At 37.1% G+C, this 14,521-nt stretch overlaps 3 protein-coding genes across 4 annotated transcripts in view; 2 read left to right on the top strand and 1 right to left on the bottom strand.

Moving 5' to 3' along the window:
- Window positions 1-5,915, top strand: part of LOC141915433 (dynein axonemal heavy chain 6-like) — a 28,317-nt gene extending 22,402 nt beyond the window's left edge. The window contains exons 66-78 of the mRNA XM_074806958.1: window positions 23-305; window positions 675-1,205; window positions 1,456-1,666; window positions 1,755-1,857; window positions 2,091-2,318; window positions 2,399-2,602; window positions 2,858-3,051; window positions 3,133-3,311; window positions 3,536-3,759; window positions 4,029-4,266; window positions 4,455-4,609; window positions 4,910-5,056; window positions 5,275-5,915. Of these exons, the coding sequence (XP_074663059.1) occupies window positions 23-305; window positions 675-1,205; window positions 1,456-1,666; window positions 1,755-1,857; window positions 2,091-2,318; window positions 2,399-2,602; window positions 2,858-3,051; window positions 3,133-3,311; window positions 3,536-3,759; window positions 4,029-4,266; window positions 4,455-4,609; window positions 4,910-5,056; window positions 5,275-5,520 (2,943 nt within the window). The 3' untranslated portion in view covers window positions 5,521-5,915. The remainder of the gene's footprint in view (window positions 1-22; window positions 306-674; window positions 1,206-1,455; window positions 1,667-1,754; window positions 1,858-2,090; window positions 2,319-2,398; window positions 2,603-2,857; window positions 3,052-3,132; window positions 3,312-3,535; window positions 3,760-4,028; window positions 4,267-4,454; window positions 4,610-4,909; window positions 5,057-5,274) is intronic.
- A 604-nt stretch (window positions 5,916-6,519) lies between these two features.
- On the bottom strand, window positions 6,520-12,373 carry LOC141906502 (EH domain-containing protein 3-like). Its single transcript, XM_074795831.1, has 3 exons — window positions 11,349-12,373; window positions 9,513-9,648; window positions 6,520-9,235 (listed from the first exon to the last, which is right to left on the bottom strand). The coding sequence occupies exons 1-3, from the start codon at window positions 12,255-12,257 to the stop codon at window positions 8,670-8,672; spliced, it is 1,611 nt and encodes a 536-aa protein (XP_074651932.1). The 5' UTR covers window positions 12,258-12,373; the 3' UTR covers window positions 6,520-8,669.
- Window positions 12,374-12,656: 283 nt separating this feature from the next.
- Window positions 12,657-14,354, top strand: LOC141908538 (protein yippee-like 5). Of its 2 annotated transcripts, XM_074798636.1 has the most exons (3): window positions 12,657-12,689; window positions 12,928-13,011; window positions 13,118-14,354. In XM_074798636.1, exon 3 carries the CDS (start codon window positions 13,129-13,131, stop codon window positions 13,519-13,521), a length of 393 nt encoding a protein of 130 aa, XP_074654737.1. In that variant the 5' UTR covers window positions 12,657-12,689; window positions 12,928-13,011; window positions 13,118-13,128; the 3' UTR covers window positions 13,522-14,354. The 2 variants fall into 2 exon arrangements, with proteins under 2 accessions (XP_074654737.1, XP_074654745.1); XM_074798644.1 differs by lacking the exon at window positions 12,657-12,689 and having other exon boundaries at window positions 12,736-13,011.
- Window positions 14,355-14,521: the final 167 nt, after the last annotated feature.

Below are 14,521 nucleotides of genomic sequence, written 5' to 3'. Positions count from 1 at the left end.
ACTGATCGTTCCTGCTCAACAGAGAAAACGACATTCCAGCGAATTACAGTTGAATAAACACATGATAGCGATGATCGACCGTTTAACAATGAGTGTATTTCAAATCACTTCAGTCGCATTATTCGGGCATCATCAGTTAACTTTCTCGTTTCTATTGACGACCAGTATTATGAGGTCACAATGGAAGTATCGCAGCGACCTGGTGAAGAAACCCGACCCGCTCGATGACACCGAATGGTTGATATTCATGCATGGAATGATTATGGCCAGTATGATGAGTGAATCTACACTAGATAATTATGATGGTAATTAAGATAATGAAATAATTGTATTCATATAGCACAAGAATCATATACAATACATTTCCAATGTCTTCCATAAAGGTGATAAGGATATCTTTCACAGGATATATGTGATGTAATGTAATGTAATTTATTTCATCATCAATTATAATTACAAATAAAATTTATAACAAATAAGAAGATTGACCTGAACCGAACCTTATAGGCTGTACAATCACTAGGACTATGACTGGCATCCCAGGGTTGAACACGAGCACCACTCATCCCCACATTCATCCCCACACTGCTCCCCAAAATCTTAACCATGACTTCTAATGTTGAAATCTTCGCAACGATTACATTATCACTTTGAATTGTTGATTATTAATTCAGGTTTGAGTCCGATGCAGAGATTAGACGTACAAACGAAAGGTATAAAAGTACCGCAGCCGAAATGGGTTCGCGATTCGATGTGGCAACAATGTCAGCACCTGGAAGCTACGTTACCGCCGTTTGAATATCTGTGTCGCAGTCTACGCAATAATCATCAACAATGGAATGAGTTTATTCACCATGACGATGTTTATAGATTTATGGATCACAAGTTTGAATGTAGTGAAGGTATGTTCTTTGTACATATCGGTGCTGCTTTAGTTACTAGAAATATGAATACTAATATGTGTACTATCATTTCAGAAACTGCCAATGATCCTTATGCGATTGTTTTTCCGTGGGAAACGCTGACTTCGTTTGAGAAGATTCTTCTGATTAAAGTATTGAATCCGGCTGCGTTGACTGCATCAATACAAACATTCATAGCTGAACAGATGGGAGACAGATTCATTTATTCGATGGAATATGATTTGAGCGACGTTTATGAGGAATCTTCAGCTAAAACTCCCATCATCTTCACATTATCGCCCGGTAAATATCAAAAACACACATAGACCTGACAATGAGTAGTTTCTGCTCTTTTTAAGAGCTCAACTGCTGAAAATATGAAATTACTCTCAAAATCAGAATGATTTCTAGTTCATCATCAATCAAGATACTATTTTTTGCTATTTTTGATGTCGAATTACTCTCGTTTTTTGTGAAAACTACTACCAACAGGTTGTCTGGTCTGGATGAACGTGTAAGATGTATATCTATATTTGATGCTTGTTTTATGTAGGTTCCGATCCTCAAGCGAGTTTATTGAGATTCTCACGTGAATCTCGAGGTAGCACTGTACACTTGGATATGATCTCATTAGGACGTGGCCAGGGTCCGAAAGCCGAAGAACTCATCGCTAAAGCTCAGATTCTGAAAGGACGATGGGTTTTCTTACAAAATTGTCACCTCGCTATTTCATGGATGCCAAAATTACAGGCTATTGTTGAAGGGTAGGCACTTGAATTACAAAATTATAGTTCATGAATTTACAACTTTGATTCAGTTCTGTCTAATGACAACATTGTTTCTATATTGCAGTTTCCATAAACCAGATACCGACATCGATCCTGAATTTAGACTTTTCTTGAGCAGTAAACCCGATAAAAATTTCCCGATCAGTATCTTACAATCAGGACTAAAGGTTTGTATGATCTATAAGATAAAAACCCACTATTTACAAATTAAAAGAATTCTAAAATCAAGAATTTATTTATTGATACAATCTAAAATATAAGAAAACGACGTTTCGATCTCACCCTAGAGATCATCGTCAGGTGTGAACTGATCTATGTATGTTGATCTTGTATGATCTAGGTTTGGTTTCAGCGACAATTCAAGCAATGAATTTACGACACTGATTGAATGTATTTTCAGATGACCGTTGAAAGTCCTCACGGATTGAAGAACAATCTCATGGCTTCATTCGGAAGCGGAGGAGTTGGAATTATTCCTGAGAAAACGTATGAGAGCGCGTCTTGTGGCCCGGCATTCAAAACGCTTCTATTTGGACTTTGTTTCTTTAATGCTGTCATACACGAGAGGAAGAAATACGGCAGCCTCGGTTGGAACGTCGCTTACGAATTTAACGATTCCGATTTAGAGGTTTGAATCGTCGATTTCAGAAAAATATCTTCGCAATATTTGAAAGATTTTACTCCGAAAACGTGAACTGTATTTTGTAGGTGTCAGTGTTACAGCTACAGATGTTATTATCCGAAGAAATAGAAGATGAAATTCCGTGGGCTGCGTTGAAATATTTAACGGGAGAAGTAACGTACGGAGGGCGAGTTACTGATGATTGGGATCGTAGATGTTTACACAGTTTACTCAATCGTTTTTATTGCGATGATGCTCTGAAGTCTGACTATAGATATTCACCCGATGCTGTAAGTTTTCATCGATATTCAGGACCCAGTTCCACATTTAATTCTTTTGAGTCAGAAATTAGAAAATTCTACTCATTCTAATTTGAGCTATCAGGTCCTGGGTCCACTTTCTGAGTTCTGAAGGTTTAGATTTGACTATTGAAACTTTTGTATGAACTAACGGAGTCAAGTCAGCTACTTTGGCAACTAGAATTTTGAAGAATTCACTGAAATTCATCATTCCTTTAGTATAATAGTTGATTGATCTATTGACAGGTTTATCATCCGATCTCGAGTAGTTATAGTTTTGCCGATACACGTATTTACATCGACACGCTTCCAACGACTGATTCTCCTGAAATATTCGGAATGAATGAAAACGCGCAGAACGCGTATTTAGAAGCGCAGGCTAAAGATTTACTGGATACGATCATCACCGTTCAACCGAGAGTTACTTCTTCAATCATGGGGTAAGAATTATATCATCGAATTCATGCTAGAAATAGATAAGAAGATGAATTTATAAACCTGCGTTTGATTTGTGATTGTAGATCGGGTAAGAGTAACGACGATATCGTCATGGAGATCGCGACGGATATTATCACGAACGTTCCCGAATCGATCGAAGATGTAGTTCCCGATTTGAACGACGGACCGACGCAGAAAAAATTCAAACCACCGTTGAGCGAACTGCTGAAAAACGGCATCAAAGAAGACAGTCGAGGAAAATGTAAATAGTTCTCAATTATTGATGTTTATTTGGTGTTCCTGAAAATGACTATTAGCAGATAGTCACAACGTTGTGTAAACTACTAGCTGTACGAAACATTTCAAACGCTATTATTTTTCATTCTTTGTGCTAGAATTGTTTGATTCTCATTAATTCTTTCAACGTATGATTAAAAATGTGGTTCAGACACCAGATTTATGAATATTCTGTCTCATTTCTTACAGCGGTCTCCCCTATTCTAGAGGACCAGGTTATGAGTGAGCTGACGAAGTCTGCATTGATAACAGTTTTACGTCAGGAAATCGATCGTTTCAATTCGTTACTGCGTATAATACATAAATCCGTGCATGCGTTACGTCGCGCTATTAATGGTGAAGTCGTAATGTCTGAACATCTCGAAGAAGCCTATAACTCATTCCTTAGTATGAGAGTTCCTCAACAGTGGAAGGTAAGGTTTAGACACTCTAAGAGGCCATTGATTAAGTATGCTTGTTAAACTTTGCTGCTTTGTCTGTGTATAGCGGCAAAAAGCCAGTTACCTTAAGTCAAAAACCAATGTAACAATTCTTCTCATATGCCATAACAAAAACTGTTAGGCTTATAACAAAATGCCTGTCAGTCCCAAGTGAAGGATTCTACATTAAATTTTTGGCGCTAATAAGATTCAAATTTCACCATCAAATACTCAAATAAAGAAACTTTCATCTGTTATTGTAGCAAATGGCTTATGAATCGTGTAAAGCTTTATCTCCGTGGGTTCAAGATTTGATCGAAAGAGTCGATTTCTTCGCGAAATGGTTGGAGATAGTTTTACGTAAAGTTGATCGTACGGTGCGTCAGTTAACACCTCAAGCTTTACAAACACGCGCGTCTCTAGGTAACGCTTTGGAAGATATGTTTATACTCGATTACGAACCGAGAAGTTTCTGGCTGCCGGCGTTTTTCTTTCCTCAAGGTTCGTAAACAATAATCAATTTCTCTGCAAATGAATTCTTGTAGAATAAAGACACAACAGAAACACAACTAAAACAAAATGCATCCTAATATTTTCAAGGATGAATTCTGTTATTATTGACTTGATTTTCCGCCAAAAGTCTACAGTTTTTCTAGATGTTCATCGATTTCTACTGATGATTATTGTAGGTTTTCTGACGGGAGTTTTACAGAACCACGCTCGTAAAATCGCTGTATCAGTCGATTCTCTGACGTTCAGATTCAAAGTTCTCAACGATAGCGTCCCCGATGAAATACTTAACGATGCGAAAATTAAAATCAACGTTAAAGACTACGCTTTTAAGGTAAGTGACCATCGATGAAATACAGTAAAACTCACCTATTCGGTGAAATTGGTTCTGAGGTAAGCAAAGTCCTAATTAGGGATCGGAAAAATAAGGTAGGAAATCAGATAAATCTCGTTTTTGTCAGAGTTTGTCAAAATTCCGAGTTAGGTATGTCTGAGTAAGGTGCGGTTCACTGCATGTACAAATAAGGATTAGTATCTCTTACACAAAAACATTTTCATGTTTGTGTTTTTCATATTCAGCGGGATGAAGGTATTTTTAGCTATTTTAAAGATGACTATGTTTTTTTGTTGACAGGCTGGTACACCTCCCGATGACGGGGTCTTAGTTTGTGGTTTGTTTATTGACGGAGCACGCTGGGACGTCACTACAGAGGCATTAAACGAATCGTTACCAGGGCAGCGATTTCATCGGTTGCCGGAGATCCATTTTATCCCCGAACAGGTACCAGTAAATAATCCTCAGTTTTAAACTCTGTATGATTTATCTCGGGTCTGTCGGTTCATTTTATGAATATGTTTCTAGTTCATGAGAGGATTAAAAATCGTTATGAGCGGATTGAAAAATTTGAATGTTAACTGCCACATCATCGGTCGTATAAAATGAATATATCATTTTCTCTGGTGGAGAATTTATATCTAATTGTATTGTATTGATTTCAGGTGACGTCGATAAGTCCGGGAAAATCGGAGAAATCATCGCTGAGTTTACCAGAAGATTCCGAATGCGTTGAACCGTATAAAGACACGTATATATGTCCGTTATACAGGACGTCTGCCCGAGCCGGTTCGCTATCATCTACCGGCCATTCTACGAACTTTGTCACAGCTGTTAATATTCCGACGGATTTATACGCAGATTTCTGGGTCATGAGAGGAGTTGCATTACTCTGTCAATTAGACGAATAATCCCTAGCCCCCGATCTCCCCTCTCCTCTGGGGATGACTGTCTGCACTTTCTCTCTATCTCCTTATTTGATGATACGTATATTGGTTTGTCCACTCGCCAAAGTCAACAAATGCATAATTTTCTAGACCAGGAAGAATAATATTATTTCCATGCTCGTGAAGTTTTTGATTCACGTATTAATAGCAATGAGGTTTCAACACGTTTTAATCATTTATACTTCCTGATTAACTTCAATATTGCTGTTATATTGAAAGAGAGAATGTTAGTTTTATCAGATATGTTGCACCGCTGTTCGCTCGTCATCCGCCTAATGTAATATCGTTAGTTTAAGTGATTTATCTATTATTTTGTAGAGCTTAATTTGTTGTTTTTTTTACATATTTCTATTGATATTTCTGTACCATAAAAATAATAATCTATTTATTCATGAAACAAATTCTAATAGCTGTGTTTATTATATTGTATATATGAGATGGAGTCTATAGTCAACTCACTTAAGTCATCACTGCTATGATTTTAAGTCATCACAGCTATTATTATCATTACGTCGATGACTTACACTTAGTAAATGGAAATTGGGGCTAAAAAATACAGACCACTTAATTCATGATGATTTAACCGAGTTTGACTTATTTTTCGAATCGGATATCTGATATCACATAAGCAGGTATCTTTACATTCAGCAAGACGGTTCAAACTATCGATACATTTTCTGTCAGCCTCCTTGTCATCAGTAGTATAGGGATCTTTATAAGAACGCATTGTGTAGTCACAGAACAGGAAATGTAACACTTTCCAATTGGATCATGACTCATACGTTTTACAAAAACAATTCCAAACTCATTTTTTAGAATACAAATTTGCTGATTATACTCCGAACAGTAGGCTACCGGCTCAGAGTCGAGTATTATATAAAATGAATATTCGATGGAGGAATATTCCAGCTGTCGCATTCAAAACAATCACCAACTAACCACACATAGACATCAGTATTACTGGTATAATATACATTCACATGTATACATTCATTTATTTTTATAACATACTTTATATAACAATAATATTCATCTAATAAAACTAATTTTCCATGAATAATATCGGGTTTAAACATGCATCAACCAGAACTGTCGTGAGAAATTCTTATACGCACTGCAACCTGGCATATATACCTGTACAAATCACACTGCCCCTCACACCCACCCCTTTATGACAGACGTTCACAAAAAAGAGGTCAAATTCCTAACCTTGAAACACTCTGTCCATTGTGTAGCTATGATAGATAAAATCCCACAAATCAAGAGCGTAAGTTATAATATTAACTCATGGAAACCTTTCAGACTTGTTTTACTTTTGTATTGGAGGATTTTATCTTATATAGGGTCGAATTTCTATTGTTATCAAACCTCACTCAGTATGAGACTGAATTCCACGATATTGACGACATGGTTCCGCCACAGTTAAAGGCATTACACGTTTTCACAGCCAAAGATTTTGCAATAGCTACTGCAGTAAACTACTAGAAATAATTACACTTAATGCATAGAAATAAACGTAAATCGACGTGCATTTATTGAACACCTTCCTATAACCACTTTCAGTGGAATAATACTAAATAAAGAGATATCCACTTGTAAAAGCACCTCCTAACACTATTATTCAACATGTAGCAGACCACAGTGATAATATCTAACTATACATACGTCCATATGTCTTCATGTTTTCAGCTTTAAAATAATCAAAATATCATTAATTTGATATCAATAGGGTATATATTAAAATACTTCATCAAAAACACTACTAGTCATTGCGACACTACTTATGCGAGGTTCTTGATTTTCACAAATGAGTTTTTCTTTCATCTATGAAAGTAGTTTTTGCCTTTTAATATCATTGTCATATTGCACGCTTTACTCAGGGGCAGAATTTCTACAAACGAAAGCAAGTCGTGGGCAATAAAATTCTTATTCATTCGTGAAAAAATACATCTCAATTATGTACATAGATTAATATAAGTATTTGATAGATGAAGAAAGTGCAACTGTTTATAGTTAGTATTGTTAGTATTATCGTAGATGAAGAGTTATTAGTTAGCGAGTGCCTGATCTATTGTTTCTGTAGAAGTCATGAAGTTCATAAAACGTGTTAATAGATATATCAATGATCTTCGCGTCAAAGAAAACATTTGTTCTCCTCACCCAGTAATTAATTACCCCAATGGACTTAGCTTAAAAAAATATTTGACCCGCTGATTTTCTACATCAATCCCAAATGAGAAATAACTTGTTTTTGAACTGTGCTGAACACTAGAGTATTCTCTATTCCCAAAGGCCTACCTATATTTATATATCTATAATTCAGACAAAAAATCTATGTTTAGTGGTGACAAAATAAACCAAACTCAGTGCATAAATATAAATGCATATACAGTATTAGGTTATTCTGGGTCATATTATTCTGAATATCTGACGACGATAATTTGAGTGTTAAGTTTTACTATGCCATATGCATTATATGTAACGTATAAAGCTGATCAACAGCTTATATAATCATTACTGTCACCCATATGACTATAGATAGAGATAAGAGAGCATTTTATTGTCCATACATGCAGTTATTTACATACTGATATACATATAAAGGAAAACCTTGCCTGACTCGCACTTTTGAATGGCTCGTATCATTTTCTGATTGCGGGCTAATTTTGCCAGAGCTTGGCAGTTCTGAGTTAGACAAAGTGTAACGATACACTTATGGATATTTTGTCTGTAACATACGACGTAACCTCGTTAAAACGACCTTGGATAAAACGATTTCTCATCTATAACAAACCTAGAATTTCATCTCAAATAGGACGATTTTACTTATTTCATACTGACTGGATGTAATGAAACAAACAGAATTTCTCGTCCTCTCAAGTTTGTTGTAATGAGGTTCCACTGTATTCACATAATTAAATCCTTTATGCCGATATTGCCGTTAGACGTCGTGATTAACGGAGGATATTGAGCCATTGAAGGCCTACCTGTAAAATCATAACTGTATCATCCCCCCAATCCTGTTGCATCTACAGTTACAACAATCACAGTTTAAAAGCAATTTTTCCGACTAAAGCAGCAGCAGCAGCACAATTCATCGTAAAAACAGTATTTTAATCGAGGAATTCTCGTTTGGATGGTGGTATTAAATGTTGCGGTAACACGCTAGGTATTTCTATTTGGTCGTTTAATTTCATTTCGATAAGATGACTAGCCAACGCCCATTCATCGGCGTCTAACATTCCATCCCGGTCTATATCGGATAGCTTCCAGATACGAGCCAATGTATTGTTCGGTAATCTCGAATTCATCATTTCTCGTTTGGCCTTCGCGCCGCTGATCTTGCCGTCGATCGGATCCAACGTGTCGAACACGCGATCCGTTTTATCTCGTTTCCGCGCGCAGATCCATTCGCTCTCGCCCTGACCGGCGTTGATTCCCTCGAGATTACCGATTCCGAACGGTGTCTCATCGTAGTTTTCGAAAGCGCCCCCTTTAACCGTATTCACGATGTCGATACTCGCTCGTTCTTCTTGCGGAATCATCGCCATCAAACGTGAAATATCGTCGCACAACATCTTATCGACGGCTTCGATCAGCTTCGGTTTCAACGCGTGGAACTTCGTGAAGTCATGATGTTCCAATAGTTCCTGCATTTTCTTCTTCTCCGGGAAATCTCCTGTTAAATGTATATAAAATGAACAATTTAATACAGATTACACGAAGGAACAACATCTGAGGATCTTAACAAATATGTTTAGAGCAAACTAAGCTAAAGGGTATTCTGACAGTGACTTCATAGCAAAAACACCCCTCCAAAAACATAAAAAATTGTCTTCTTTTACCCCTTATTTTTTGTCATACTGCCCTTTTTGAAAATGAATTAAAAATCTGGACAATAAGTAATATCCTATAGATATTCGAGTACAAGTAAAACTGTATAAATATTATTATACCTAATGATATATTATGTTCGCGTTGTATCGAAGAGTAGATTTGATCAAGATTTTTAATCAGTTCTCTCTTTTTATTGTCTTTACCAAACATCGTTGGCATTTCCTTCCTCAACGCGCTGATGATGTATGCGTGTACCTTAAAAAGAGAAATAGAAATAATGAGTATAGGACTGATTGAGGTAATTACTACACAAGTAACATCACATACGCGATGTAAAGAAAACTTCATCAGTGGCTCGATAGTCTTAGGGGTCAGTGTCAGATCTAGACTGTATTAGCCAGCCACACTGAGAAATACAGGAACAGTTCTGGAACACCCTCGATCCACTCATGGGCACCTCTGGAAAACTCAGCCAGGGACTTCAATGAAATATCGGTTTCAGGGCTTAGAAATTTAGCCCCAACATCAAATAAGCTATTCTTGAATCAGAAATTGGAATGAACAGTAACGTAGAACTTGTATAGCCTATCCAATGATTCTAACTAATAGATATAATCTATCATATTGATTTTATGATTATCAAATTACGCTGTATTTGATCGACTCAGGTGAGTTATACCCCTAACATACACAATCTTATCATTAAATATCTTCTTAGTAATAATCACGCTCAATTAAACTATCAACTCAATATAGGGAAGGTACATAAGAGCTATATCATTATACGAGCATTTCATACATAATTACTGTGTATGGTTTTGGTGAATTTGGGTCTCCGGAAATCTGTTACAATATTCAATATTCAACACTGTCTGATTATAGTGTAATAACAAATATTAGCGTTTATACGGCAGCCAATAAAACACCTGTTACCACAGTATAGGATATGGGAGTACCATATACTGGTATCAGAATTTATCCAGTCAGAGGAGATTCATGACAGTATGATATGATGACGTAATAAAATACTATCAAATATATCTTTGAAAGAACTGGTTTTGAATTTTATCCCAAGCCAACAATGAAATCCAGATTTAACATCATATTTCACATTGTTCTACAGCTGGACACAGGGGCTCGTATTTGAAGTTTGGGGGTGAACTGTAGCTTAGATCATCCAGTTTCCAACTACATGTATAGAATATATATTCTTTTTATAAATCCAAATTCAACAGATTCAATTTTATTTTACAGTAAATATAAAAGTCCAAAAGAAATGGAGATTTTGAATCATAGTTTTGCCTTAGTAACCATTGAGCCGCTTATAAGTTTTACAGTGGAACCTTGGGTTACAACAAACCAGAATCCATGAATATAAAGATAGACCTAAGAATTTCTCATCCCAAGTTTAAAGATTAAATCAATCTGACTAGAAATAACAACAGTGAACTATCAGTTAAAACTAACAGTGTACACGTGGAAAACGACCAAAAAAATGTTAAAAATTGACAAAATGATCTTCAACCTTGTAATATAGTTATTTCCTAAATCTTGATGTATTAAATTAGGCAGCCAACTAAATTAACCCCAATCAGTCGCTTGCCGGTTCAGACTGCTTGGATGATTGTTTGAATGAACCGGAACCGAAAATTTCAAATTATGTACTTCGATTTAAACAAAAAATTCTGTAAACTCGACCGCCGATCACACAACTATATTTGTACTTCGATTTCCGATTTCAAAATCAAACCCCCTGTTTCTTTCCCGGCAGGTGTGGTGGGTTTGTAAGGGACACCAAATCAAAAAATCAAACGAAATTTACCAATCAAATAAATCACAGGGTCAATCCCTATTTTAAGATCAAAAACTAACAGTGTTCTGAAGTTTGTTCTGACGAGGTTCCACTGCGGAATGACAATGGTTTAGACACGTAATCACTCGTGAAATTCTTTTACCTTTGCTAATCTCGCTCTTTTGATCAAATCGTTCAATTTGCGAAGAGCCGCGTTGCTCGGTAAACTCTGCAGGTCATGGAATAAATCGTGTTCTTCTAATTCGAACAGTTTCCGGTTGGAATCGTAGATCAACGGTTGATCCCAGAACGAGCCGATATAAACGCGACAGACCTCGGGCGTATTGAGCACCTTCCCGAGCGACCACATCAACGCTCCGTAAACCCTCATTAACTGCTGATGATCGATCCCGTCCGCTTTGTTTAAAACGATACGTATTTTATCGTCGTAACCTTTCAACGCTTCGATACTTCGTCGAAACTCGTCGGAAATATCGAGTTTATGGGCGTCGAATAAGAGAACGATACGATCGACTCGTTCAGCGAACCATTCGAGAACGCCGGTGAAATTATAGCCGCGATCGATGCGATGTTTCTCTCCGGAGAGAATTCCCGGAGTATCGATAATCGAGATGCTCTCCAGAACGGCGTTCGGTAGCTGGGAACATTGGAACCGATTGAGGAAAGCGTTTCCGAACGATTCTAACGGTTTGAATTGTTTCTTCGGATCGACGACCAATGCGTTGCCCGGGACGACGCCTTCCGTGTCGTTGTGCATCACCGCGATGAATCGATCGGTCGTCGGTTCCGGACCGATTCGAATTCCCGGGAAATCGCTCTCCAGTAAATATCGGATGAACGTAGTTTTACCGGTGGAATATTGACCGACCAGTAAAATCATCGGTTTCGCCGAAAAATCAGGGTCATCGAGAACAGGGGAGTGAAAATCGTGGAATCTGTAATACTCTTCCAAAGGGAGGAGTCGAGTTTTATACAGCTTTGCCAAACCTCCGACGACATTCTCATAAACCTCCGGTTCTTTCTTACCCTCGGATTTAATCCACGAAAACATTGTTCCGACGTTTAAACGTTTATTTCACTGTTTGACGTCAGTTCTCAACGATTTTTAAGCGACGAGAAAATTGCTAATCCGGCGATCAAACTCTTCGTCAGAAACCGGAACTCGGCCCCGCGATACTAGCGCCACTGTGCGAACATTGGCGGAACTACAACTACCGATACTAGCGCCGTCGTGTGATGATTAAAAGAACTAACACAAAATTATACAAACTAAAATAAAAGAACTAGAAATATTAACTTTAGATGTGAAACAACATTAGAATTTACAGCATTTTTATAAAGCGCAATATTGCGATACTAGCGCCACCTTGTGAGATGATTCTTCGTGTCAGGTAAAATACACGCATGCGCAGTGACTGATGAACTTTGACAGGAACACGTGCACGTGTGACGTCATCAATGTTTTGATCAACAAACGTCATTTGTGAGTAAACAATCCTCGGATAAATTCTTATTGCGATCAAACTTAACATTCTAGAACCGATATCTCTATTTTAAAACATCGATATCTTATATATCTAAATGTAGAATTACTCTTCATTTCATAAAACTGTTTCATTAATGTGAATGATGCGTTTATCTGCAATGTTTTGATTTTGACGAGAATGAAAGAGGTCAATCAAGCTAAATTCAACTGATTTTATTTCCACATTACTCCGCAGAATATTGAAGACAAGTATAGGATTGGCTGTCAGTGGTTATTTTGTGAAATTCTGTTTGGTGCTGCTGTTGCCAACTTTTATAAGGTAACACAACTGAACACATCTAAATTTACCTATCCTGGATTCTCTGTCAATCAAAATTCTTCAACTTTTCTTTAATTTTCTCCATCTATGTTATCCTCCTTTTCAGCACCACCAAATATGGGTCGAATATTCTTGAACCATATCGGAGGATCGCGATTATTCTCGTGCGCTAGTTGTGACACTCCGTTGACGAACCGGTCGGAATTGATCTCAACACGATTCACTGGGGCGACCGGACGAGCGTTTCTGTTCAATAGAGTCGTTAATTTAAACTACAGCGAGGTTCAGGATCGCGTAATGCTCACCGGACGTCACATGGTGCGCGACGTGTTGTGTAAAAGTTGCGACGCGAAACTCGGTTGGATTTACGAGTTCGCTACCGAAGAAAATCAACGTTACAAAGAGGGACGCGTTATTTTGGAACGGGCTTTGATTACGGAGAGTGAAGGTTTTGAAGAACACCCGCCCGGAAATATCTCTAGCAGTCCGAGTAGTGATAATAACAATTGAGAGTTCAATCATAACGTCATCTTCCCCTCATGTTTATCAGTATCAATCCATCATCATCAGATCGATCATCAATCTCTGTATATGATTTATAAATCTATTCTATCGCGAAGTATGTTACTTGTGTATAGTGATTGAATTAACAGGTATTGAATGTGGAAATCAAATCAGCAAAATCTGATAAATACCGATTGTGAAAGTTGTACATAAATGATTAGAGACTGTGGTTTGAATTATAATATCTGGTTTGGGAACCTAAAAATCCAGTTTGAATTTCCATAAATGGACTAATTTTGAAAGCGCATCAGGCCTCGTGTTCGGTGAAAGACCTCTGTATTTGATTGTGGTGGTTATTATTGGTTTAGAGTTATTGTGTTATTTAATGTTGTGCTGCTGTGTGCTTGCTGAAATCATTCTTTGTAAATATTTAGCTGGTATGCTTTACCCTGCATTCTGTTGTAGTTTTTTCGTTTTTCAAAAGTCAATATGTTAAATTGCGGTAAAAAAATAATGTTGAATTGATTTCCAGATTTTCTTGAAATTATTTCTGGACCTGTATGGGTATGATTATATTTTTTGTCATCTCTCTTGTAATTGATGATTTAGAGAGAGAATTCACCTATCAACTCTATTGTTATCTAGTCTGGAGTTTTTTAATTATGGAAAACCAACTTGTGCTTTGAATGAGGCAGTTTCTGTTGTTTGGAAGCCGGTAATTAACAAAATCAATTTAAAACTGTGAGAGTCGGTTCCTGATTATTCAATGTTTATGTTACTGATTACTTCGTGATTGATTCATAGAAAAGAAGTATTGAGAATAAATTTATTTATAACTATTAATGAGTGATGAGTTTTGTTAAGTATTTGGTAGACTGGAGGTGCTCTCGCCATTACTGGCGTCCCGGGTTCGAATCGGTTAACTGATTCGCAGTAGTCAGACGAGAATATGAATTGGGATGTCACGGATAGTGGAACCCATTAGTAATGATCGGAGCCGGCCTAA

Source organism: Tubulanus polymorphus, chromosome 1 (genome assembly GCF_964204645.1).
Source record: "Tubulanus polymorphus chromosome 1, tnTubPoly1.2, whole genome shotgun sequence".
Classification (NCBI taxonomy): domain Eukaryota; kingdom Metazoa; phylum Nemertea; class Palaeonemertea; order Tubulaniformes; family Tubulanidae; genus Tubulanus; species Tubulanus polymorphus.
The sequence above is the reverse complement of the archived record's forward strand: the minus strand, read 5'-3'. Positions and strand labels throughout refer to the sequence as shown.

Excerpts from the sequence above, each read along its gene's own strand:
- LOC141906502 (XM_074795831.1), bottom strand. The coding sequence starts at position 12,257 with ATGTTTTCGTGGATTAAATCCGAGGGTAAGAAAGAACCGGAGGTTTAT. Across the intron at positions 9,649-11,348 it reads AAAGAGCGAGATTAGCAAAG|GTACACGCATACATCATCAG; the intron begins GTAAAAGAATTT and ends TCTCTTTTTAAG. Across the intron at positions 9,236-9,512 it reads CGAACATAATATATCATTAG|GAGATTTCCCGGAGAAGAAG; the intron begins GTATAATAATAT and ends TACATTTAACAG.
- LOC141908538 (XM_074798636.1), top strand. The coding sequence starts at position 13,129 with ATGGGTCGAATATTCTTGAACCATATCGGAGGATCGCGATTATTCTCG.